The sequence below is a fragment of the Saccopteryx leptura genome, chromosome 4, assembly GCF_036850995.1.
Source record: "Saccopteryx leptura isolate mSacLep1 chromosome 4, mSacLep1_pri_phased_curated, whole genome shotgun sequence".
In the NCBI taxonomy this organism is placed as follows: Eukaryota; Metazoa; Chordata; class Mammalia; order Chiroptera; family Emballonuridae; genus Saccopteryx; species Saccopteryx leptura.
This window is the reverse complement of record NC_089506.1, coordinates 50,481,483-50,508,573: the sequence shown is the minus strand read 5'-3', so window position 1 is coordinate 50,508,573 and position 27,091 is coordinate 50,481,483. Positions and strand designations below refer to the sequence as shown.

Below are 27,091 nucleotides of genomic sequence, written 5' to 3'. Positions count from 1 at the left end.
AAAATGTATACTCAGTCACTTTGGGATGAAATGTCTTGTAGATGTCTATCATATCCAGGTGCTCTAGTGTTTTGTTTAAGGCCACTATTTCTTTGTTGATTCTCTGTTTGGATGACCAATCTAGAGCCGTCAGCGGTATATTGAGGTCTCCAAGTATGATTGTATTTTTGTCAGTTTTTGTTTTAAGGTCAATAAGTAGCTGTGTTATATATTTTGGTGCTCCTTGGTTTGGTGCATATATTAAGAATTGTTATGTCTTCTTGATTCAGTGTCCCCTTAGCCATTATGAAATGTCCATTTTTGTCTCTGAGTACTTTTGCTGTCTTGTAGTCAGCATTATCAGATATGAGTATTGCTACGCCTGCTTTTTTTTTGGATGTTATTTGCTTGGAGTATTGTTTTCCAGCCTTTCACTTTGAATTTGTTTTTATCCTTGTTACTTAGATGAGTTTCTTGTAGGCAGCAGATAGTTGGATTTTCTTTTTTAATCCATTCTGCTACTCTGTGCCTTTTTATTGGAAGAGGCTGTCTTTACTCCATTTTATAGTCTTTCCTCTTTGTCATAGATTAATTGACCATATAGAGGAGTTCTATTATTCTATTTCATTAATCTGTATGTCTGTTTTTATTCCAGAACCCTGCTGTTTTAATTACTGTAGCCTTGTAGTATAGTGTTATATGTCAAACTTTGTTTTTTCCTCAAGATTCCTTTGGCTATTTGGGGTCTTTTGTGGTTCTGTGTAAACTTTAGGATTGTTGTTTCTAGTTCTGTGAAAAATGCCACTAGTATTTAGATAAGGATTGTATTGAGTTGGTACATTGCTTTGGGTAGTGTGAGCATTTTAACCCTTTGAGTAGTGAGTTATTTCATGCTTGCTGACCCCTGGGAGAGAGTTTTTTAAATGAAATTAGTTCCAGTTACAGTTTTATTAACTTAAAATCATGTTTGTTTGATAACCAATCTATGAAAACAAGAAGAACATACATTTGCCTTTTTTTCATGTTGCCTTACACATTTTTTAAATAAAAATTTTTCTATGATCATACTCTGAGTGGTCAGGAGGCACGAGGACGTACATGAACATTTGTACTATTCAAAGGGTTAATGATATTAATTCTTCCTATCCATGAGCATGGTATATCATTATATTTATATATATTTCCGTTTCTTTCTTCAATGTCTTATAGTTTTCCAAGTTCATGCCTTTTACTTCCTCAGTTAAATTTATTCCCATTAAATTTATTCCCGGGTATTTTGTTCTTTTTGATAATTGTCAGTGGGATTATCTTCTTCATTTCTCTTTCTGGTTCATTATTGATGTATAAAAATGTAAACAATTTATGACTATTAGTTTGTATCCTGCTACTTTACTGAATTCATTTATTAGTTTTAGTAATTTTTTAATGGATTCTTTATGTTTCTCTATATATTATCATGTCATCTGAAAATTACGGTAGTTTTCCTTGACCTTTCCAATTCAGATGCCTTTTATTTCTTTTTTTTTTTTTTTGTCTGATTGGGTAGGACTTCCAATACTATGTTGAATAAAATTGATGACTGTGGACATTATTGTCTGGTTTCTTCTTTTAAAGTAAAAGATTTCAGATTTTGCCCTGGCCGGTTGGCTCAGCGGTAGAGCATCGGCCTGGCGTGCGGGGGACCTGGGTTCGATTCCCGGCCAGGGCACACAGGAGAGGCGCCCATTTGCTTCTCCACCCCCCCTCCTTCCTCTCTGTCTCTCTCTTCCCCTCCCGCAGCCGAGTCTCCATTGGAGCAAAGATGGCCCGGGCGCTGAGGATGGCTCCTTGGCCTCTGCCCCAGGCGCTAGAGTGGCTCCTGTCGTGGCAGAGCGACGCCCCGGCGGGGCAGAGCATCGCCCCCTGTTGGGCAGAGCTTGGCCCCTGGTGGGCGTGCCGGGTGGATCCCGGTCGGGTGCATGCGGGAGTCTGTCTGACTGTCTCTCCCCGTTTCCAGCTTCAGAAAAATACAAAAAAAAAAAAAAAAGATTTCAGATTTTCACTGTCGAATATGATGTTAGCTGTGTGTTTGCCTTATATGGCCTTTATTATGGTGAGGTACATACCCTATGTCCCCACTTTGGTTAGAATTTTTATCATAAATAGATGCTGGATTTTGTCAAATGCTTTTTAAAAATGTATATATTGATGTTTTTAGAGCGAAAGGAGAGAGAAAGAGAGAGAAAGAGAAACATCAATTTGTTTGTATATGTGCTCTCACCAAGGATTAAAATGGCAATCAACCTGTGTATATCAGGACAACCAAGCTATCAGGCCAGGGCTCAGATGCTTTTAAAAAAATTTATTGATATGATTTTATAATCTTTATCCTTCATTTTGTTCATGTGGTATATCACATTAATCAATTTGTGGATATTGAACGAGCCTTGCATCCAAGGAGTACATCACACTTGATCATGGTGTCTGACCTTTTTAATGTACTGCTGAATTAGACTTGCTAATATTTTGTTGAGGATGTTTATCAGGGACATTGGCTTATTTATTATTTGGTTTTTTGTAATACCTTTGTCTGGTTTTGGTGTCAGAGTATTGCTGGCCTGGTAAAATGAGCTTGGGAGCCTACCCTTTTAGTTTGAGAAGGGTATTAATTTCTCTTTGACTGTTAAGTAAATTTTACCTCTGAAGTTATCTGGTCCAGGGCTTTTGTTTGTTGGGAGCTTTTTGTCTAGTGATTTGATTTTGTTAGTAGCTATCAATCTGTTCATATTTTCTGTTTCTTCATGAGTCAGTCTTGGAAGATTATGTCTTTCTAGGAGTTTATTCATTTCTTCCAGGTTTTCCAATTTGTGGTGTTGTCATTTCTTCTCTTTAATATCTGATATTATTTATTTAGGTCCTCTTTTATTTTTTCTGGATGAGTCTGGTTATATGTTTATCAATTCTATTTATCTTTGCAAAGAACTAGTTCTTGGTTTTATTTATCTTTTGTGTTATATTTTTAGGCTCTGTTTATTTCTGCTCTGATCTTTATTATTTCCTTCCTTCAGTTCACTTTGAGATTTGTTTGTTTTTCTTTTTCTAGTTCTTTTAGGCATAATATTAGATTATCTCTTTGAGATTTTTTTTTAATTTTTGATATAGGCCTTTGTTCCTATGGGTTTCCCTCCTAGAACTGGTTTTTCTTGTGTTCCATAGATTTTGGGTCATTGTGTTTTCATTTTCATTTGTCTGTAGGTATCTTTTGATTTCTTCCTTGACTTCATTATTAACCCATTCATTGTTTAGTACCATGTTATTTAGCCTCCATGTGTTTGTGTGTTTTTCTCTTATCTTGTAATTGATTTCTAGTTACATACCATTGTGATCAGAGGAAATGCTTGATATGATTTCAGTCTTCTTACATTTATTGAAACCTGTTTTGTGGCCTAACGTGTCTGTCCTAGAAAATGTTCCCTGTACAGTTGGAAAGCATGAATATTCTGCTGCTTTTATATGAAATGTTCTAAAAATATCAATTAAACTCACCTGGTCTAATGGTCATTTAAGGCCATTGTTTCTTTGTTGATTATCTGTCTGGATGATTTATCCATTGATGTCAGTGGGATGTTAAAGTCTCCTACTGTGACTATATTACTGTCAACCTTTCCCTTTATGTCCATAAATACTTACTTTATATATTTAGTTGCTTCTACATTGGGTGCATAAATGTTTATTATAAGAGTTAGATCTGCCTGACCTGTGGTGGCGCAGTGGGTAAAGCGTCGACCTAGAATGCTGAGGTTGCCAGTTCAAAACCCTGGTCAAGGCACATATGGAAGTTGATGTTTCCTGCTCCTTCCCTGTCCTTCTCTCATTCTCTCTCCTCTCTAAAATGTATAAATAAATTTAAAAATAATATTTAAAAAAAATTTTTTTTTAAAGAGTTAGATCATTTGTTGGATTGATCCCTTTATTATTATGAAGTATCCTTTGTGTTTTGTTACAGCCTTTGTTTTAAAGTCTATTTTCTCTGCTATAACTATTGCTACCCCAGCTTTTTTCATTTCTATTTGCATGAAATACCTTCTTTCATCCCTTTCAATTTTTGTGCCTTTCAAACTGAAGTGGGTCTCTTGTAGGCAACATAAGTACATAAGCATAGAGTATAGCAGATAGCAACATGTGAGAGGTAATTCGTGAAAAATACTGCCAATGTGTAGAAACTTCAGTAACATGCAGTGACTCCCAGATCAATGCCAGTCTGCCTCTGGCCCATGTCCATATGTCCTTGAAACTGTGATTTGGACCATTCTCCACCCCACTTTGCAACAGCCAGATTACTCTTTCTTCTCAGTTGTCATTGTTTCTTGGCTGAATGTGGTTGTCTCCGAATGCCATGTTAGAGAGACCAGGATGTTGCTTAGGTGTTCTTTACTGGAAACAGAAGGACAACTCTTGAGGAACATGGAAGAAGGAACTAACTGAGTCGAGGCTATTGCTTGGGAATTATCCAAGGATCAAAGCTCAACTGAGAGATTTTAAGTACTGCTATGGAATTTACACATTTTAATTTCATTTTTTATACTAGCCATCTTGCACAGGAGGCAGCCAAACCCAGCGAAATGGAAACATGCACATACATACACACCATGCATACCACACACATTAATGTCAGCAACACACAGAATTGCTGTACAGAAATTGGTATAATCATCTCATTTATAATCATCTATGATGAAAGAAAGCATTTTTTGCTTATAATCAGTAAGATGACCAATAGGTTTTAACACCTTTAAAAGAGGGGTAAATTTTGGTTGGGCATTGGAAGTACTTGCCATACAGTTATTTCATAAAGATTGTTGTTGACATTTTCATTAGTATAGAATGGAATCAGAAAGGCAACTAGACTTTATTTTAAATGTAGTTCAAACAGCCTATAATGAGAAAATTTTTTTTTAAAAATTATTTTTATTTATTCATTCATTTTAGAGGAGAGAGAGAGAGAGAGAGGGAGAGAAGGGGGAGGAACAGGAAGCTTCAACTCCCATATGTGCCTTGACTGGGCAAGCCCAGGGTTTCGAACCGGCAACCTCAGCATTTCCAGGTCGAGTGAGGCTTTATCCACTGCGCCACCACAGGTCAGGCAAGAGAAATTTATTGATACATAATGTTTTTCTTGCTGAGTTTCCTGCTGGCTTTGTAGATGTGGTTATTTAAAGTAGTCTTTTTTCCCCCCAGTTGAGACTTCTATCATTATTATGTCAATAAGATATATGTCAAATTTATGCCTATTAAGTATTTTCTAGCCTCTTCCTAACACATGACATTATTATATACTTGTTTTGATCTACATGTCTATCAATTCTTTCTGGATTGCTTCATTTTAAAGGAAAATTCTTGAGGGCCATCTTTTAGGGTTCCTTTATTGGTACATTTCTGGTTATTACTTTTTATTTTTAAAGGAGACTAGGAAAATAGGTCTTAAAACAAATATATATGTATTTCATTTTGCTTCCAAAAACATAACAACAACAAAAAACTCAGATTCTTATTATTTGCTGTTCAGTTTATTTAGTATTTAGAGGGAACAAGAAAGTCTCTCCTTTTCTAGAATAAGCCAGAGAATATTTGCAAAGCTCCATAATTTTGTGTTCTAGTTGAGTGTCAACAGTTTTTTTAAACCTTTAAGGAAGTTAAGTTTAAAGCAATTATATACTTAAGAACCAGAATAGAATTTAGTCATCATTATATTTATAACTAATATATATTCTGAGATGCATCATGACTGAAGTATATAGAAAGAATGGTGATTAATATATTCAATGCTTTGGGAACATTTGCTCAGAAGGTCTGTGATTTGAGGGTTAAAACAATTCTTCACTATACTTCATATATAAATTTGAGTTTTTGTCTAATGCTTCTTCTGAAGATGTTTTCTCAATTCCAGGTAGCTCTTGGTTTTCTTTTTGTTTTAATTTGTGGCTTGGAAAGACAAAAAATGTTCAAGTTGCCCTAATACTTTATCACCCAGTCTTTCACGAAGGAAATCCCATTTTCGTGAGGAAATCTTGGCACACCTAATCCAGCTTGTGTATTTTGGCAATAGGGACAAGGAAAGTATAGTTCCCACTGCTCCTTCTGTAAGATTTATTTTGCAGTGGGTAACCTTGGTATTCAGAGTTTTTGCATTTAATTTATAAATTGTCTGCAAATTGTTACCAAGCTGAAATTCATGATCCATCAGTTTAGTCAGTAGAGTTTGATGGAATAATGATTTGATATTTTCTGGAAAGAGCCTACTTTTTTAATATGTTGCCTTTTAAGAACTCTTTTACTATTATTATTATTATTATTATTATTTAAGCAGCAGGGAGGCAGAGAGACAGACTCCCACATGTAACCTGACCAGGAACCACCTGGTAAGCACCCTACTGCATGATTCTCTGCCCATCTGGGGTCACTGCTCTGTTGCTTGGCAACTGAACTATTTTAGTGCCTGAGACAAGGCCATGGAACCATCCTTAGCACCCAGGGCCAACTTGCTTGAACAATTAGAGCCATGGCTGTGGGAGGAAGAGGAAGAGAGAGAGAGACAGAGAGAGAGAAAGAGAAGGGGATGGGTGGAGAAGCAGATGGTTGCTTCTCCTTTGTGCCCTAACCAGGAATCTAACACGGGACTTCCACATGCTGGGCCCATGCTCTACCACTGAGCCTACCAGCCAGGGTCTAGAGCTCTTTTTATATGTTTTCAAAAGAAAAATATTTTTTACCATCAGAAAAAAAATAGGAAGCACTCACTGGTCTGTATTCTGTGGTAAAAATGTGTTGACAAACTTGCTGTATTTCTGAGCATCTTCCATAGCCATTCCCTTTCCTTCTTCCCTTTGGGCCAGTAAAGACCCCTGGAAGCATAATGCTCTGATGAGCTGGAGTCCCACTGTAGGGTCTCAAGAGTGCTGTGTTTCTGCTTTTCACTATCCAGTGAATGAAGATCCCATGATCTGGTAGCCTCCATGACTCTTAGCTGCCTTCCTAGCTATTATGGTAGGCATTGTGGGTTTCTGTTTATTGGTCATGCCTAACACGCTATTTTGTGTGTACATTAACAAGGTAATAGAAATTTCTTAGTCAAAGTTGATAGAGAATGTGAAGTAGATACTGTTAAAAGCAATTCAGGACACTGTTGTGAACCACTGGGAAGTAAAGAAGATGTTTCAGCCTAATTGGTAAATAACTTGTAAAGAGAATTCTGAATATACAAGAAAAAATCAATAATAATTGCTTGTTACACAGTGGAAATTGTGATTATGTAATATGGTTGAATAGCACTATCATGACATTATGTTATGATAGTGTATTATGGCAGATACACCAGTCCTGATTGTATTAGAAATCCTTGAAGTGTGTGATTTTTATTCATTTTGTATGCCAAGAAACATACTTTAGTGGAAGATCACTACTGGAAGGTGGTTCCTCCATCCTTTTATTCACTTTTCATAGCTCCTCTTACTCAAGTGGTGTTAATACAGGAAATAGAATTTCTGTGACATGGCAAAGAAGGAGTAGCCCCTTCGCTGTGTAGTTCTCCCTCTCCCCCTGGCCTGGGGAGGTCTAGGCAGAAACCCACAGAGCTTCAGCTGTGTACGTAGTCTTCCATCTCCTCCTCTTCCTCTCCCAACCCCCTCTATGCTCCTCCTCCTTCCACCCCCTCCCTCTTCTCCTCAGACCAAACACTTGAGGAAGGGAAGGAGGCAGCAAGCAGGAGCTGTTGACTTGGGGTAACATAGAGGACAGCATCAGCATTCTTGTGGATACCCATGACCCATCCCATAAGTAGGAAACTTGAAAAGCCATTGTGGCAGATTGTTGTTCAAAACTACTTCATGTTATGTTGTAGAAGCCTGACTTAAAGTAGTGATAATCTACAATAATACAATTTAGGTATTTTTCAGATTTCCAGAGTACAGAGTTAGGTCAATCATGAAATTAAATCAATTCTTTTTTTTTTTTCTTTTCTTTTAGTCTCCTTAGTTGTTCATTAATTGCTTTCTCATACGTGCCTTGTCCGGGGTGCTGCAGCAGAGTGAGTGACCCCTTGCTCAAGCCAGCAACCTAGGGCTTCATGCCAGTGACCTTTGGGCTCAGGACAGTGACCGTGGGGTCATGTCTATAATCCCATGCTCAAGCTGGCGACCCTGCGCTCAAGCTGGTGAGCCCATGCTCAATCCCAATGAGCCCGCGCTCAAGCTGGTGACCTTTGGGTTTCAAACTTGAGTCCTCCGCGTCCCAGTCTGACGTTCCATCCACTGCACCACTGCCTGGTCAGTTGAAAATAAAGTCTATTAAGTTATAACAAAAACATACAGAAACATGCCTGCATCACAAGGTGAGCACACTCAGGTGCCCATCATCCAGATCAAGTAATAGAAGATTTTCAACCCCCAATAGTTCCTCCTGTTGACCCCTCCTGGTCATTACGTCCCCCCAAGGGTAGATACTGTCCTGATTTGTAGTATCATAAATGAGTATGACAAATGGATTCATGATGAATGGAATTAAATGTTTATTCTTTTGTGTGAATTCTTTCATTTGGCCTTGTATTTGAGAGATTGATTCATCCATGGTGTTACTATGGCAATAGAATATTCAATCTCATTGCCGGAATTGGCACCACAATTTATTCATTCATTCTAATGATAATGGACATTTGGGTTGTTTCTAACTTGAGGCTGTTATATGTCTTTGGTGAATATATATACCAGCTTCTATTGCATGTTTATGAAATTCTTGAGTCTTTGCTTGTGTTCAGCTTAGAAACTGCCCAGCAGTTTTTCAAAGTAGTAGCACCACCTTACTCTACAAACAGTTCCAGCTGCTTTATGTCCTCACCAATAGTTGGTATTTTCTGTCTTTCTCATAATAATATACTTTAATTTTTTTAATTGTAGTAAAATACAAGCAACATAAAATTTACCACCTTAACCATTTTGAAGTTTAGTATTATTATGTATATTCACATTGTTGTGCTATCTCCTGAATTTTTTCATCTTCCAAACTTAACACTCTATACCCGTGTACTAACAGCTCTCCACTTCTCTCCCCTCAGCCCCTGGCCACCCCCATTCTACTTTCCGTTTCTGTGAGACTGGCTTTGCTGGGTACCTCATAAGTTTAATCATATAGTTCATACAGTATTTGTCCTTTTTTGTGATAATGAAATACTTTTAAAGAATAATGTTTACCTGCCTAATATGAAGTTAGTTACACTATGTTGAATGTATTCAACCTAACAGTATGAAATGTAGAATTTCAAGATACCTCATGAGACTCGGTAATGGTATTTGTGAGCACCCAAGCATTTGACATCATGTGAAAGGCATTGGGGAGTTCATCATACTAGGAACTTGAAGCAACTTCTCTTTGGTATTTAAATTGACTGTGATTAATTGCAGTCCATTTTTCTTTGAACCGGGAAAAATAGAAAAGATATATTGTTTCTTTAAAAATAATTGATTTGATAGTCTTTCATCCTTCTTGGCCGAGATTGGATCCAGTTTATGGGAAATCCCAAACTGTAGTTCTCCCCTCCTTCGTGCCCCTTTCTGTTATCTTTAGATTTTTTTTTCCCCAGATGTCTCTTTAATGTTAGGCATTTTCAATTCTGTCACCTTCTGTTAGAATTTAAGCAGAGTTAACACTGTAGAATTTTTTCCCCTCTACGTCCCTTTTAAATAGTGATGGTAACATTGTTTTATTTGGGCGGGCGTATGTGTGGAAGAAGGCATGGACAGGTTTGGGTCCTGGATGCTGGATGAAACATCACACGAGTTCCACCTGAACAGATGGCCAGGACCAGCTGTGGGAGCACACCAGCTGTCTCCTACAAGATAAACCCTAATTTGAAAGACAGGTCACAAGGCCATCTGTAGATTTTGATGTGAAACTAATTTGTGAGCACGTATACACATACCCATGTATGCAGTCAATAACCATTAATTCATAGATCCATTTATTCCTCACAGTTGCTTGAACCATATTGTTCCAAGTGACTTTTCATTTCCCCACTGAGTCACACAGTATCTTAGTATCTGATGGCACCTGAGCACTCACTTAACTAGATATAGAATATCCTGTCGAATACTACATTTTAGAACTCTGAACAAAAATCTAACTCTGCGCCCAGCCAGGAGGAGGAAGAGACCTGACGGGTAAAGCAGAAGCACCAGTGTTCGGGATTTGAGGAGAAAGGGGCACCGTGAAGCAGGAAGAGCAGCGCTGTTCCTGCGCCAGCATCCTCTCTGTTATCCCACTTCGCTTTGTTTTGACTGTTGGAGGTGGCAGCGTGTTTCTTTCCCAGACACAGTTATGCTGTTGAATATTTTTATATTAGAAGGTTTCTTTTCTCGAGGCTAAAATCTCCTTTCCTGTAATTTGTGACCTTTCCTTAGCCTTTTGAGCCCTGGCTCTGCCCTGTTTCTGCTTGCTAACAGAAAGCAGCCCTCCCATTTCCAGCCCCAGCATTGGCTACTTTTGAGCTTGGAGTCAACGTCGTCCACAGTGTTTGTCGTTTGAGTGGTTTGCTCTCCTTGTGCCACTCTGTGGAAGGGAAGAACTGAAAGTTGTTAACTTTTTCTAATCATAATTGTCTTTGCTGGCTCCTGTTTCTCCGACCTGCTAGGTCTGGGCGGCCCTCACTCCTCTGCATGAATCCCTCTGTATTTCAGCAGTCACCTCTCTGCAGAAGGACAGTAGCAGATGTATTCTTCCTGGATGGTCACATTCCTAATAAAACACAGATTCCCTCCCACTTTTTTTTCTAATGCAAAATGGGTTCTGGAATAGGCACCCAGGGGTCCTAGTTCAGGCTGCTACAACAGAATACCCTAGCCCGGGTGGCTTACACAATGGGAATTTATTTCTCACAGTTCTGGAGGCTAGGAAATCTAAGACGAAGGTGCTGGAGATGTGATGTCTGGTGAAAACCCAGTCCTAGTTCTTGTCACTGTGTTCTCACACTGTCGTGAAAGTCTTTCTTATAAGGTCACTAACCCCTTTTCTGAGGGTTCCATCTTCAATGACCTATTCACCTCCCAAAGCCCCATCTGCTAATAATACCATCCCACTGGGGATTAAGTTCCAACACATGTATTTGAGGCAGTGAGGACACAAACATTCAGTCTCTCGTAGCAGGGGCACTGAGTTTATGCATTTGGTGTTGAAATATATTTCATATTTTTACAACATCATTGGAACCATGTTTATACACAACTGATTACCAATTTGATTTAATAAAACTGTTGACCTTTGTTACGGGCTAATTTTTATGTACTGTTCCTGGTCCTTGGCTATCCAAATGACGCTGCTAGGAATGAAGGCTCTTGCTTGCCTCTGTGGCCGACTAATTTAGGTTAGGCTGGTCATTTGGGGAGTAGAGTCTCCACGGCACTCTTCCGGCTTCTTCACTGGTGAGCTGATGCTGAATTCTGGGTGGAGGGTTACAACTGAAGTCCATGGGGAACCCAGGGCAAAATGCTAGTCCTGTTTATCCTGCTAATCCATTTTGTGCCTGTGAACTCAAAATCAGGTTTCTCACTTGAGTATGACATGTGTGTCAAAGGCATGGATCAATCTGCGAGGTACCTTCTTCTTGAACACATTCTTGTAGCATTTCCAGTTTGGTCTCCATGAGCTGTCATACAGAAAGAATTTGTGGTTGAGGAGTTCGGTAAAACACAGTGTGTTGGTTAGTTAGGTCTCATGTTTAAAATAAATTTAAAAAGTAAAAACTGAAACGTCCAGGACCTGAAAGCTGCACTGTTTCTAATACCCTGAAACAGCCACGGGGTATTTCAGCAGAGGAAACAAAGCTTGTTTTATTGCTGCTTTTCCAAGGTTTGCCTGACAGGCTTGGAGGCACATTGAGTTAAAACAGTTAACGATATAATAAATGCTTTTGAAAATTTCCATTGGGCAATTGGTCAATAGATGACTGCCTTGAAAAACTGAATGAATATTAAACATAAAGACACAAATGGCTCACTCAGTAATAAATAAACACATGCAAAGGAACATTTAAGTGTGAGTGTGTTGCCTATGTCTGCTTTCTATTTTTGTTCCATGCAGGTAATAAACCAGCTTGACCTATAATATCATGAAGGAAAGATTCTATTCTACAGGCTCATACTTAGAGATTTAGTCTTTACTTTCTTTTCTTTTTAAAATTGTGGTAAAAAAAACAACATAAAATTCACTATATCACCTATTTTTAATCCAGTTGAGTAGTGTTATATATTTACATTGTTGTGAAAGAGACTTCTGGAACTTTTTCATCCTGCAGATCTGAAACTCAGTACCCATTTAAAAAAGCACCCCCTGTCCCCAGCCCCTGATAGCCGCCATTCTGTTTCTATGACAATGAATTTGTTCTCTGCTTTCTTTTACAAACACTTGGTCCTGAGTCTTCTCTCCTGCTTCAGTGCAATTTGGACTAATCATGCCTTTAAGGAAGAGAGAACAATATGTAATTTTCATGGTCATTTTGTAAAATGAGTGCCAGCTTATACCTAGGAGTGGATGGGGCTGTAATTAGCTTTTCTTTTGGCATGTGGCACTACTGTCTAAAATATGGAAAGGTCGTCTTGCATGATTATCAAAGACATTAGACAGTGAAAGGCCCATCCAAGCTTTAAAAACTAGCTCCGTCCTCTGCCTCTCTCAACCAGAATTGAGACCGGCTATTCAATTTCTAGGTAAACCCATGAACTCTTTCTTCTATCAGAGTGTATTTAATTTTCCACAGATGATGGAATCTGTTTCAAAAGACATGCTCATTGCCCTCCAGTATTTTAGTTTGATTTGTTTTTTAGCACTAATGTAATTGTTTATAAAGCCTCCTGTTACTAACAAACTTAGTTTGTTAGGTTAATATTGGGCAGGATTTTATTTAAAAGGTGTAATATATATCCATGCTTTTTATTATGTCTTACATTTCCATTTTCCCACTGTGAACCATGAGCATTGGCGATATTCCTTAAAGGTGAAGTGTCACTAAAAGTGATTGCTGGGCTGTTCCGACTTTAAAATAAGACTATATAACAAGGCGTTTGAACTTAGCCCAGAACTGAAAACCAGTATGATGTAACAATGAAAAACATGCTAAATCTGAAGGCATCATCTTTTTTTTTTTTTTAACCAAATTTGGAAATGATCACACCAGAGTAAACTGGTGAGCCTGCTCACAAGGGAACTGATGTTTTGGAGCCCCTAGAAGTGCTGCACCAGGCACAGCCAGCATAGGTATGTCCGCTGAACAGCATTTAAAAGAACATCAGCCCTCCTTTTAGTTCACATAGTTCATGTAATTACAGAAGTATCTGAGGGATAATAAGGCCCCGGGGCCAGTTAGTGTTGGTGATGTGGACAGTTTCACTGTCAGTCTAGGCTTGTGTGTTGTTGCCCAGTGTTGTTTCCTGATCAGTAGAATGTCATTCTTTATTTTATCATCATTATTTAACATTTCCCCTCCAGTTGGCCTTTCATGAGTGATCGGCTTTTCTGGCCTATGGAAGATGACAGCTCTTATTAGATCAACCGTTTCTTGAAATAAAAATATATTCAGATTGGCTTTAGCGTCTAGACCCCCAGCTTTGTTTGTTAAAAACTGGGCTGTTATAGTCTCTCCATGAGAATTATCAGTTGAAAGTGATTTTATTCATTTATTCAGCAGACCTGAGCACCCACTGTGTATCATGCTGTTCTGATGAACAACACGGGCGAAGATCCATGTGCTAGCAGGGCGTGCGTGCTGTCAGAAAGACAACCGTGTGTAAGAGCCACTGTCAAGAAGCACGTTGTTTTGGATGCCACGGAGTGATAGGTGAAAGTGAAAAATGAAAAGAAATAGAGAGGAATGAGAGGAATGGAGATGTGGAGGTCAGATTACAGTTTTAATAGGGTATGTAGAGCCGGCTGAGAAACCGACAGTTGTGCAAAGATTGGAAAGAGGTGAGGGAATTATCCAGGAAGTTTTCTGGGGGAGAAAGTGGTCCAGGCAGAGAGAACACTCAGGGCCAAGGCCCCGAGGTAGGTGTGAGTCTGATGTGCTTAGAAAACAGCCAGGAGGCCTGTGTGGCTGGAGCTGAGCGACAAGGAGAGCAACTTGATACGAGCTGGGACAGGTAACATGGGGTTGGACACATCCCTCCCGGGACTTTTTTTTTCTATTGTAAGGACTCTGGCATTTACTCTGAGTGTGCAGCTGAGGAGTAACATCTGATTTAAGAGAAGATGACTGTTTCTGATAGCGCTGACTTGAGAAGCTGTTTGGGAATTATTTATGTAGTAAGTCAGATAGTAATCATAAGTGAGAGGTCAAATGCAGCAGAGACATACAAAAAGTTTCATCAAGGTAGTCAAACAGGTAAATTTTGAGGAGAATTTCATAAAAGGTAATCTGGGTGGGTTCCCAGTTCTTGTGTGCCATGAATGTGTGTATGAGTCAGAATATTTGAGGGATACTTTCCCAGCTCTTACTGCGTGAAGGTAGAGGATGCAGATGAGCTGAAGTTCCCAGGTGTCCCTGACTTTCGGACTCCCCTCGGAATCATTGCTGTACTGGGATTAGCTCCTTAATTAAATCCTGGCTGCTGGTCAGCATTCCTTCCTATTAAGTTTGTAAAAACTTAAAGAATCTGTGATGTAAACCATGCAGAATGATCTTGTTTGTCGGCGCTGTGGTTTATTAGCACCCAAGGGGCTTATTGTCTGATACTTAAAGGAAAAATGTGTTTAATTCGGACTCTTGGCAGTCCCTCTAGTAGAGAATTTTTGGATGGGCTTTCTTTACTTTTGCTCTGTACTTATTTGTATGTTTCTTTTCCCTAAATCGAGGGCTTGTGTGCTTATATTTCATCTTACTCTAGCAAGTTGCTGGTGGGAAGGGACTGTCAGCAGCGAACACATGATGTTTTTTGCTCTTTAGTGGTTTTTCCAGTTTGTAGGTCATACAGACTGTCTCTCTTCCCCTCCCCCACTTTCCCGTACAACCATATCTCATTCCTCAACCCCTCTTCAGAAGATCCTGGAATATAATGGAAAGCATATGTTGTATTTTACAGTGTTTAAAGTGAAGTAAGGTTTAAAAATACTTCAGAGGGAGTTTGCATAGCTACCAAAGTTGGAAATAACCTGAAAATGGTTTCAATTAAAAATGAAGTGTAATGATTAACTGTGACTTATTGAGAACCTTCTAAATGTGAGCACTTTGTGTGTCTACTTCATTTAATTATCCTAGCCAGTTCTTTAGGGAGTATCATTATTCCATTGTTCAAATGGCAAAATCAATGCACTTGGCTGGGCCGCTTAGCTGGTAAGTGACAAGCCAAGCATTGAAGTTATGACGTGATGATACTCACCCTCTGCTGCTCTTAAATGTAATCTCATATATTTTTATAACTAATAGTAATAGCTTCATTCATTGGAAAAGATGAAAAAAATAGGTTTCCCTTTATTTTTATAATTAAAATGCTTTTTATGATGCTTGACTTTTTCTTCCCCCCCAGCACCCCTAAATTTACCAGCCTTTTCAATAGATTGTCAATATTTTTATATTTTTTTCAGCATTAATTGTGGTAAAACACACATAAAATTGACATTTATCGCCTGACCAGGTGGTGTCGCAGTGGATAGAGCATCGGACTGGGACGCAGAGGACCCAGGTTTGAAACTCCGAGGTCACCAGCTTAAATGCAGGCTCATCTGGTTTGAGCAAGGCTCACCAGCTTGACCCCAAAGTCACTGGCTTGAGCCCAAAGTCGCTGGCTTGAGGAAGGGGTCACTCGCTCTGCTGTAGCCCCCTGGTCAAGGCACCTATGAGAAAGCAATCAGTGTACAACTAAGGAGCTGCAATGAAGAATTGATGCTTCTCATCTCTCTCCCTTCCTGTCTCTCTCTCTCTCTCTCTCTCACCAAAAAAAAATATATATATATATATATATATTTATCTTAAGCATTTATAGAATAAGCATACAGCTCGGTGTCATTAAGTACATGTACATCGCTGTGCTCCCATCCCCACCACCCACCTCCTGAGCTCCCAAACTGAAACTGTCTGCCCACTCAACAATAACTCCATGTCACCTCCCCACCCCCAGGGCCCTGGGAACCACTATTCTACTTTCTGTCTTTATTGCATATGCTTCTTGTATTTTTATTATTCTTTCCCTTAAATCTGGTGTCTCTGAGCACACATTAATCTGAGCATTCCGGTTTTTCAAAGGAAAAAGTATTAACTTTATGACTAGTACTCAGACCTCCCCACAGATACGCAAACCTGGAGCTGGAGCTCACTCCCGCCTCGGTCACTTCCGCTGTTAACAAATATCATATTAAACCTGTCAAGTAGCTGAAAAAGAAATAGTATTGGTTTGGGAGGGTTTCTGGGTACTCCAGAGCTAAGAAGTCTTAAAGGAACCTGAAAGCCATGATTTACAGGTTTTTTAATTTAAAAACCTTATGCATAAAAATAATTTTAAAACCCTTGTTCAGGGCCCTGGCCAGTTGGCTCAGCGGTAGAGCGTCGGCCTGGCATGCACGGGACCCGGGTTCAATTCCTGGCCAGGGCACATAGGAGAGGCGCCCATTTGCTTCTCCACCCCCCCCCCCTTCCTCTCTGTCTCTCTCTTCCCCTCCCGCAGCCGAGGCTCCATTGGAGCAAAGATGGCCCGGGCGCTGGGGATGGCTCCTTGGCCTCTGCCCCAAGGCGCTAGAGTGGCTCTGGTCGAGGCAGAGCGATGCCCCGGAGGGGCAGAGCATCGCCCCCTGGTGGGCAGAGCGTGGCCCCCTGGTGGGCGTGCGGGGTGGATCCCAGTCGGGCGCATGCGGGAGTCTGTCTGACTGTCTCTCCCCATTTCCAGCTTCGGAAAAATACAAAAAAACAAACAAAAAAACCCTTTTTTAGGATTTTCCCATTCTCCTTAGTGACTAATTGGAAAATAACTAAAAATCTTTTCCGATTTAAGTGTCTGTAAACATTGAACATAGTCATTTTCTTTCATTTAATGCTCTTAGAGGTTCTCCAAGAACCTGGGAGACGGGTTCTTCGGGAAGGGCTGTATTTCAGAGCACATGCTGGAAGAACTCTTCCTGAGCGTGGGGAAAAATGCGAACCAGGAGCCACCTCTGGTGGCTTTTTCAGAGTCTTTACCTTTACGTTCAAACGTTAAGCTAGGTTCAATATAATCTCCACCTCCCCTCTTCGTAGGGAATAGTCATTTTTGAGGCCAAGTGTATGATATCGGGTGTGTTTTCAGAAAGTTCAGGCTCAGGTGGCCGAATGCATTTTTGAGGTTTAATTAGACCGCTGAACCCAAAGAGGAAAGTGCCAAACTAAATAGACAGAAGGAAAATGCAAGCCTTTTTCTGTTCCTGGAAAGGGTGTTATGCGCCCTTGAGCAGTCCTAATCTGTTTTCTGCCTGTCTTACTCATTATTTGTGTGCTATTTTATCTCCTTCCTAATGGTTATTTAAAGTAGCAAGATGTCAAGCAAGATTTTTTTTTGGGGGGGGAGGATAAATTTTGGAGTTAATCTTATTCATCTACTTCTAAAAATGATAAAAAACAACAACAATGAATTGCTCCCAGTCAACAGCAGAAAAAGCCAGCACATGACTAACCGAATTCTCTCCATAAACATCTTTCTTCCTTTGCTCTCACTGCATTACAGGTTTGCAAAAAGTAACAGAAGTCCATCGCTGCAAGAGTGCGCACAAGCACACACTCGTACACACAAACACACAGAGTCTTCGCGTGAGGGAAGAAGGGCAGTTCTGTACTATGTCGCTGTGGTTATAACGTAGCTAATTTACAGCGAAGGAGCTGAAAGAGCCCATTCTCTTCTTGCCCGGAGTCAGGACTCTGAAATCTAATCTGAAGTGTGTTTAATGAGTGTTCTCAACACTGGGGCTCAGTGCGGAGGGGAACAAGGAGCACAGTGTGTCCTGGCAGACAGCGTGGCCACCCTTGGAGCCGTAGTGAGCAGAAAGAATCACTGCATTTGTGGGCCCAGGAGATGGGCAGGCCTAAACATTTAGCAACATTCTCTCAGAATGAAAGCCTTGTCCCGGTTCTCCAGACTTGGGTTTTAAAGTTGTAGTTCCTGTTCTTGTTCTGGTTGGCATTTCACAACAATGGGGATCGCACTGTGTGCTGACCAGGCTGCCACCTGGTTTGGCTTGGGAGTCATTTTTCCCCCTCCTCCTTCTCCTCCTCCTTTCCCTTGCAAATACCCAGTAGAGCTTACTGAGTACTGGATGCCATCCTAAGAGATCAGTGTGCACTAAGTCATTTAATCCTCAGGACACCCTATGAAGTGGTCCAGCCATTGCTCCCATTCTACAAAAGAGGAAACTGAGGCCCGAAGTGTGATTTGCCCAGGGTCACACCTCCATGGAGTGGAGATGGGGCATTTGTAAGAAGGCAGATGCACCCAGAGTTTGTATTCTTAATCATTATAGTATACAGCCTCCCTAAGTCACCGAAGGGCTGGAGAGACAGCGTGAGAAACTTCTCCCACATTTCAGCTGTCCCCTTTCTGTTTTTTAAAAATTTATTTTTAACTATAACTGACATACAGTATTAGTTCCCAGTGTACAATATAGTAATTCGACATTTATATACCTCACAAAGTGATCACCACAATAAGTCTAATAACCATCTGTCACTCTACGTGGTTATTGTGATGTTATTGACTCTATTTCCTATGTTGTACATTCTATCCCCATGACCTACTTTATGACTGAAAGTTTGTACTTAACATAAGAAATACAAACATCCCAGCTCTCTCTTAACTAAGGAGCCCTGCCTTTGCAGCGGATGATCATGATGAGCTTATGTGACACTCACCCTAACTTGCAGGGGTCATGCTAATTATATGTATCATATATGATATCATATATATGTATCACACTATATGTCCTACTAATTAGCTTTGGTACCTTGAGTTATAGTACTTGCAAAAACCTCACCTTTTTCCCTTGGTTTTATCAGCAAGTTTTTTCCAGGACAGTTTGTCTCATCAGATTATGAATATAAGTCTTAGAAGAGATAAGAGGGAAAGTAGAGCCTGAGACTTAATGTTTAAGAGCTGGTTCTCTGAAGTTGTGTTCAAAACTGAACTCCACAGTGGAGTGTGACTTTGGCAGCTCTGTGTCCTCCAGCCTGGCATGTCCCAGGGCATATAGCCTAGATGAGTTGCAGGTGTCAGATATATTGGCCCCTCTGCCCACAGAGTGAGCCCCGAGGGCAGTTGCATCTGGCCTACCATGTCTATTTTTACTCCAACAGGTGATGCAGACATTATTATTAATGCCCCAGAAGGGAAAATGGTAGGGACTCTGTTCTGGCTTCTTACGTGCCGTCAAGAAAAGCCCTGTGCCATTTGATTCTAGCCTTTGCTTTTCTCATAACTTGGCATCTTCTTTCCATTCCTTGTATTCCTTGAAATAGATTGTACTCCTTCATTCTCTGAGATGCTCTGGCCCTTTTCAATTTAGAAAGTTAAACCTTTCAGTTCTGGAAATTTTCCTTATATTACTCTTGCATAATTTCCTTTCCTTTTGGGCGGCTGTGTCCGGAAGTCAGGTGTTGGAACTCTCAAACTGGGCTCCAGGTGTCTTACATCCCCTCCTCGTCGCCATCTCTTTGTCATCTTCTCCAGTTCCTAGGGATTTTCAACTGTATCTCTAAACCCTTCTGGGGAAGGTTTTATTTTTGCTGTGATATTTTTTATTTCTAAGAGCTCTTGTTATCCAAATATACCTTTTTATAACCATCTGGTTTTTTTTTTTCTTCCGTTGTAAACTTTTAGCTATATGAGGATACAAATTACAGTGTTTTAAAAAGTTTTTACTCTGCCCTTCATTATTGAAAGTGTCTGGTGCCTCCCATTTCTGACCTTTTGGACAGCTCTGCGTCATTTGGCTACTTCCTGTTGCTGACTTTCTCACTTCTCCTCTGGGATTAGATGTCAGCTTTCTCCTCTGTCGTCTTCTGGAATTCCGAGGAAACCTCTCACCTGCTGTCTCTTCTCTCATTTTCTGTTTTCTGTGAATTTATTCCTTTTTCATTCTTTTTCTTTTTTTTAAGCGGGTCTTTCAGGGTATCGTGGAGATGAGCTGCATGTATTCAGTCTGCCATACTTAGTCACAGCTCTGACCTCCTTTTCTAGCAGTGGCCTCCTGCTAAAATTTCTAAGAAAAATACACATCTAAGGACACATAGGTGGGTTCCTGTGTATTTCTCAGATTGCACTCTGCTTAAACTTCTACTTCATGGATAGCTCCTGTGTGCAGAGGAGCTAGGAAGGTGACACCCTGAAAGGACAGCTGGGATGGTGAAAATGGTGTGAGCTCTGTGGTTCAAGTGCATTGGCCGTGGGCACTGAGGATGGCTCCATGAAATCTCCGCCTTAGGCTCTAAAAATAGCTGGGTTGCAAGCATGGCCACAGATGGGCAGAGCATCGGCCGCAGATGGGGGTTGCCGGGTGGATCCTGGTCAGGGTACATGCAGGAAGTCGTTCTTTCTATTTCCCTTCCTCTTACTTGGAAAAAGAAGGAAAAAAATTTATAAACCCAGTCAAACATCATCTTTATAGACTTCTATTATGAGATTATTTCAGAAATGCAGAACCTGAGCTTATAGTAAGTAGGACAGACCATTTGTTCAGATCCTTTGAGGAGATGGGAGAGGGAGGAGAAGACACCCCCAACCAAGAAAGAAATGTGTCTTTATTCTTTAGAGGAAGAAAGGAAGTACTCCCACATAAAACTTTATGTAACAGAAATAACCTGAAGTCATAGACATATTTTAAAAGCACAATAAACTAAAGCAACGATGGTTCACAGTTTTTAATAGCTTGAAGCTGTATGTGAATGTTCATATTGTTTAGTATTCAGTGCTTAGTTGCCAGACATCCCTCAAGAATGTAAACCTCCTCCTAAAATTTAATTTTGTCGGATTCCCTGAAAAGCCAATTCAGAATGCAGAAATCATAGGGACATACAGTTTGAAACCAGCCAGTTTATTAGTGCAGTAGTTTAAATTCAAATACCGTTTGGAGCATACCTGAAAGTAGCCAATAAGAAGAGAGTGATAAAATTTGATTATGTAGTTTCACTCATCGCTGCTTTGTTCTCTAAAATCTAGCAGATAATTACCATTGGCTTCTTTTCTACAAGGATTACACTTAGAATATGTTCATCTGACACTGTGTGGGAGGGTGTCACAGTTTCTTAGTGGCTGTGGGAATCTTAGAGGTCTGCCCCCTTATTTCCAATTCAGACACTTGAACCTTTTTGATTCATTTGACATAAGATCCCATTCATATCAAAACATTACTAACAATATAGGTTTTCAAATAATGCCTAAATAACTTGGTTTCTCTTCCTCATGTATGACAGCTTATGTAGTTGTAAATATAAATGTGTGTATGTGTTTGTGCACGTTAAAGCAAGTTACTAGTTGAAAAAATCCCTTTACAGATGGATTTTCCTCAGGATCTCTAATTTCCGTCCTGTTAGTTTAATCTATGCCATTGCCACCTTTTCCTCCATTCAGATTTTATTGGCGTACTTAGATGTTCGTTTTAGCATTAAAGGGCTAGCTGATTTGTAGCTTGTGAACCTTATCATCAGTTTTTAGTGAAAAAGCCTGCCCCAAATGCATCATTTGTGGTTACTTCCAACAAAGTTTATTTTATGCTTTTTCTGCCACACATAAAAGAGCTCTTTGTGCTGAGAAATATTAGCAAACAGGTAGTGCACACATGTGGGTGCTCACACACTCCTCCCGGGTGATAAGGGTCTTCTTCATAGCCATTCTGCTTAAACTGGACCCAACCCCTCAATATTTTCCTAAGATCCAATGTGAAGTAAATAGATTCTATTGTGAGTCACCCTCTCCAGTTGTATAAGGTGAACCCATTCCTCCGTTCCTTTCTTCCCCTTTTTCTTCTGTGTTTTTTTTTATTGTGGCAAAACAGACCTAATATAAAATTTAACATGTTAGCCATTTTTAATACAACTCATTGGTATTAAGTACCTTCCCTATGTTGTGCGTCATCACTGCTATCTGTTTTACATTCTGTGATACGATTTTCAACAGATTGCTTTTAGTGTGAAGCTCAAAAGTTTACTGGAGACAAACACAGAAATGTTACAAACCGACAGAGAAAATTCATGGTAGGAGGGCAACAAGGATGGATAGTTTTTCTTAAATGAGGATGCAACTCTTTTTCTTACCTTCTCCAAGATGATTTCTCTGAAGCAGAATTTAGCCCTGATGCATAGATACTCCCAGACAGTTCTACCCCAAACCATAAAAGAAAGAAAAACTGGGTCCCTGAACTTTGGAATTATGATGACTGAAATCTTTTTTTCTTTTTTTATATATGTAAATTTTTATTAATTTTAATGGGGTGACATTAATAAATCAGGGTACCTGAAACCATTTTTGACACTCGTGCCTGGGACACATTGGGGTGTTAATGCTGAGCGCCACTTAATCATGAAATTGTCGTGTGATTACTGCATTTAAACCTTACAAATATATACTTCCTAGTGATACTGGCTCTCCTTAGATCCCTGAATGTCACCAGTATTCACAGAGAAATGCATATAATGCTATATAGGTATCTATTTTATGGATGAAGGCTAGGAGCTCTAATAGCATTCAAATTCTAAATTAACTTCTCCTTATATAAAAATTTTGATATCATAGAAAAGTCATTTTGTACAAAGAACTTGTACAAGACTAACAAACTTTAAATAAATAATATTAAGAATTGAGTCTAGATTCATATCATTTATCAATTAGATACCTAGCATCTATTTCCAGACTCTTATTTTTACCAAGCTATGTTTGAGACAGTCACAAAAATCTCTGCAGACTCGGTAGAGGCCCCAGTTCAGGTGGGAAGTCCGTTTCACCTCTGTGCATTCCATAGGTACTTAGTTGAACATCATGTCTATGAAGATATCCATTGTATACTGATTTTTATCGTTTGTTTAGACTTTCAGCACTGAATTGTAGAGTCTCCTTTTCCAGACTGTAAAACTAGATGAAGTTATCAAAATTCACTTATTTCCAGGGGTTCTTTAGAAATGTAAGTGCTTGTCAGCTGGTCAGGTAATTGGTAATTCATTTTTTAACAAATAGGAAATGTCAAGAATTAAGAGAAAGAAGGATTGTGAAACTGACATGTGGTTTTCTCTTTAGAAAACATCTTATGATACAGGAGTGCTTGCGTAACTTCTTAGCCCTGGAGCTTCATTTATAATGTTCGTTCTTATTAATGTCTACATATTTTACTGGGCAGAGAGGAAGACAGAACAAGGAGCCGTGTATCAGTTATTCATGGAGCCCTTTGGAGGCAGGTGTGAGAACTTGAACCTAGGACCCTGCTTTAATCTAGCCTGGCTGAGGAATTCCCAAGTGCTCTCAGCATGACTGAGTGCGGAACAGTGCTGGGCCAAAGAGATGAAAAATAAGATTGGTGACCAGTAATTCATGGGTCTCTTGACTCTTAAGTCCACTGGATAAATGCAGGTGTATGCCAGTGGGGGTGGGAGTATTTTTGACAGAAGAGAATGGGGTTTACGTTCAATTGCATGTTACTTCTGCTTTTCATCAGTGCAAGAAAAATGACTCTACCAGTAACTCTTAAACCAAGCATTCAAAGTCTAAAACCTGATAAGTTTGGGATTGTCCATGGAGAATATTGCATACCCTTCGATAGCTATGAATATCTTCTAAATTCAATGATGAGGGCTGATGGGAGCATCAATTGGTATCTGTTAAAAAAAAAGAAGACGAGCCCTGGCCGGTTGGCTCAGCGGTAGAGCGTTGGCCTGGCGTGCGGGGGACCCGGGTTCGATTCCCGGCCAGGGCACATAGGAGAAGCGCCCATTTGCTTCTCCACCTCCCCCCCCTCTTTCCTCTCTGTCTCTCTCTTCCCCTCCCGCAGCCAAGGCTCCATTGGAGCAAAGATGGCCCGGGCACTGGGGATGGCTCCTTGGCCTCTGCCCCAGGCGCTAGAGTGGCTCTGGTCTTGGCAGAGCAACACCCCGGAGGGGCAGAGCATCGCCCCCTGGTGGGCAGAGCGTTGCCCCTGGTGGGCGTGCCGGGTGGATCCCGGTCGGGCGCATGCGGGAGTCTGTCTGACTGTCTCTCCCCGTTTCCAGCTTCAGAAAAATACAAAAAAAAAAAAAAAAAAAGACGATTTATTGCTGGACACTGAAGCACCTTTGATAGCTCCTCAGTTCACTCTGGGGCAGGCTAATGGACATGCTCATCATTGTACTTGTCAGGCTGTGACTCTTACTGTTGGCTGGTCTCCTGGGTTACTAATTAGTCCCTAAAATGTTCTGCTCTTCTCAGAGGGGAGGTGAAACCAGGAAAGTGGTAACTGGAGATGACCCTGTATTCGAAACATTTTTCATTCAGTGTTTGATCTATGTGATGGAGCTGGCTCTATTTTACTAGTGGGTCACTGGCTGGTGAAGAGAAAGCAAGGCATATAATTCTCAGCTTTTGGGGTAGAAATTGGATTCTTATATATCAGATTCCCTTTCCTTATAGAGTCAGTGTGTAGAAAATACATGAGTAGTATTGATTTTAACAGACATTGATTGACTGCCAGGTGCTTCGCTAGGCAATAGGAGTGTAAAGGTGAAGAGATAGCTCGGAATTTCATTAGGGAGACAGACCCATAGCTATTTGACTCTATATAAAACAGTGGAATAAGTAAATTTTCTTGATTCATTCATTTTAATGGGTTGGTGTTTAAGCATTGTGGATACAGGGATTAATAAAATATAGCCTTTGCCTTCCATGTGTGTGTAGCCTAGATGAGAGACTGCACCAAGTGCTGTAGAAACCTAGAGAGGAAAGCCATAAATTTAACCATATTCATGGAGAAGAGAGGCACAGGGCAGGGTTTCGGTGGCCACAGAAAGGGCATGGGATCATGAGTTGAAAGCTTACATCCACATAAAACCTGCACACAAATAATATATAGCAGCTTTATTCATAACTGCAAAAAAGTTGGATAACCAGGATGTCCTTCAGTAAACAAACTGTGGTCCATCCAGTGAGTGGAATGTTATTCAGCAATAAAAAGAAATGAGCTATCAAGCCAAGAAAAGATACGAAGGAAGCTTAAGTGTACATTGCTAAGTGAGAGGTCAGTCTGAAAAGTCTACGTACTTTGATTCCAACTCTATGACATTCTTAAAAAGGCAAAACTATAAGCACAGTAAAAAGATCAGTGGTCACCAGGGATTAAGGAGGAGGGGGATGAAGGTTGAATGGGTGGAGCACAATGGATTTTTAGGATGATGGTACTATTATGGTGGAGACATGATATCATACATTTGTCAAACCACATAGAACTAATAACACAAAAAGTGAACCCTGATGTAAGCAATGAAGTTCAGGTGATAGTAACGTATCACTATTGTCTCAGTAGTTAAAAGCAAATATATTGCACTAATGCAAGATGTTAATGATGGGGACAGAGTGTGTGGTAGGGAGAGGTATCAGGCACTGTGTCCTCCTGCCGGCTCAGGGTGTGACTCTGCTTGTTTCTCTTCCAGCAAAGAGCCCCAGGGAAAGTGCTGCTGGATGCAGTTTGTAACCACCTCAACCTCGTGGAAGGTGACTATTTCGGCCTTGAGTTTCCTGACCACAAAAAGATCACGGTAGGTGATGTCATATTGTTGTTGCTATTTTATTATCTGTTTTGAATTGGTAGAAGGGAGTCTTTGGGACTTTTCCTTGACCATGCAGAAATATATGGAGGAAAACCACCCAGAATAGCTCCTGATCTTTTTCTGAAATTAATGTGTGCACAGCATTAGCAAATTCAGAGAGAGTACACAGTGAAGACCATCTCCCTCTCACCCTTTACCCACATCTCTTCTTCCAGGACCACCAGGACCAGTTTCTTGTGTGTGTCCTTCTGATCAAAGTCTGTGTATACATATACATAAATACACATTTTTGGAATACTCTAATGTGAGATAACAGTGTTATTCATATACACACAAACATATACTCTCTCTCCTTCACTCCTATAATTTTTCATACCTTTTCCCAATAATATATCATGGAGAGCTTACCTTTGCAGGACACAGAATGCACTTCCTTCTTTTTTACGGTTTCCTGCTATTCTAGTGAATGCATATGCCATACTTTACAGACTCTATTGTAACAATAATGATCAGATACTTAGGTTGTTGCCCATCTTTTGCTGCTACAAATGATGCTACAGTGAACATACTAGTACATTTATGTTTGCACTCGTGGCCAAGTATTTCAGTAATTCAGGTCTAAAGGCATGGACTTGCCTAATCCATAGGTTTGACCATTTCAAAGTTTGGATATGGGCAGTGGACAGAAGTAGGTCTACAGTTGTGAATACACAAAACACAGTTTATTCTTGTATTATTATTTATTAATTGTATTTTCATATGAACAACTATAAACCTACTTTGGCTCCACCCTGTATGTCATATTGTTCTTTTAAAATGTAGCTTACTACCCTGGCTGGATGGCTCAGTGGTAGAGCGTCAGCCGGTGTGTGGAAGTCCAGGGTTCAATTCCAGCCAGGGCACACAGGAGAAGCACCCATCTGCTTCTCCACCCCTCCCCCTCTCCTTTCTCTCTATCTCTTTCTTCCTCTCCCACAGCCAAGGCTCCATTGGAGCAAGTTGGCCCGGGTGCTGAGGATGGCTCTATGGCCTCCACCTCAAGCACTAGAATGGCTCCGTTTGCAATGGAACAATGCCCCAGATGGGCAGAGTATTTTTTTTTAGTGGGCTTGCCCGGTGGATCCCAGTTGGGCGCATGCAGAAGTCTGTCTCTTTGCCTCCCCGCTTCTCACTTCAGAAAAATACAAAAAAATATGTAGCTTATTGGTCTTCCTTCCTTCTTTTCTTCCTTCCTTCTTTTCTTCCTTCCTTCTTTTCTTCCTTCCTTCCTTCCTTCCTTCCTTCCCTCCCTCCCTCCCTCCCTCCCTCCCTTCTTTTTTTTAAACCTCTTTTGGCTAATGGCACTTTTAGGCTGTATCTGAATCT

At 40.2% G+C, this 27,091-nt stretch overlaps 1 protein-coding gene across 6 annotated transcripts in view; it reads left to right on the top strand.

Moving 5' to 3' along the window:
• The window catches only part of FARP1 (FERM, ARH/RhoGEF and pleckstrin domain protein 1), a 353,515-nt gene that overhangs the window by 206,548 nt on the left and 119,876 nt on the right, over nucleotides 1-27,091 (top strand). For all 6 annotated transcript variants that reach the window (XM_066380657.1, XM_066380653.1, XM_066380659.1 and 3 more), the window contains exon 3: nucleotides 25,610-25,714. In XM_066380657.1, the coding sequence (XP_066236754.1) occupies nucleotides 25,610-25,714 (105 nt within the window). The remainder of the gene's footprint in view (nucleotides 1-25,609; nucleotides 25,715-27,091) is intronic.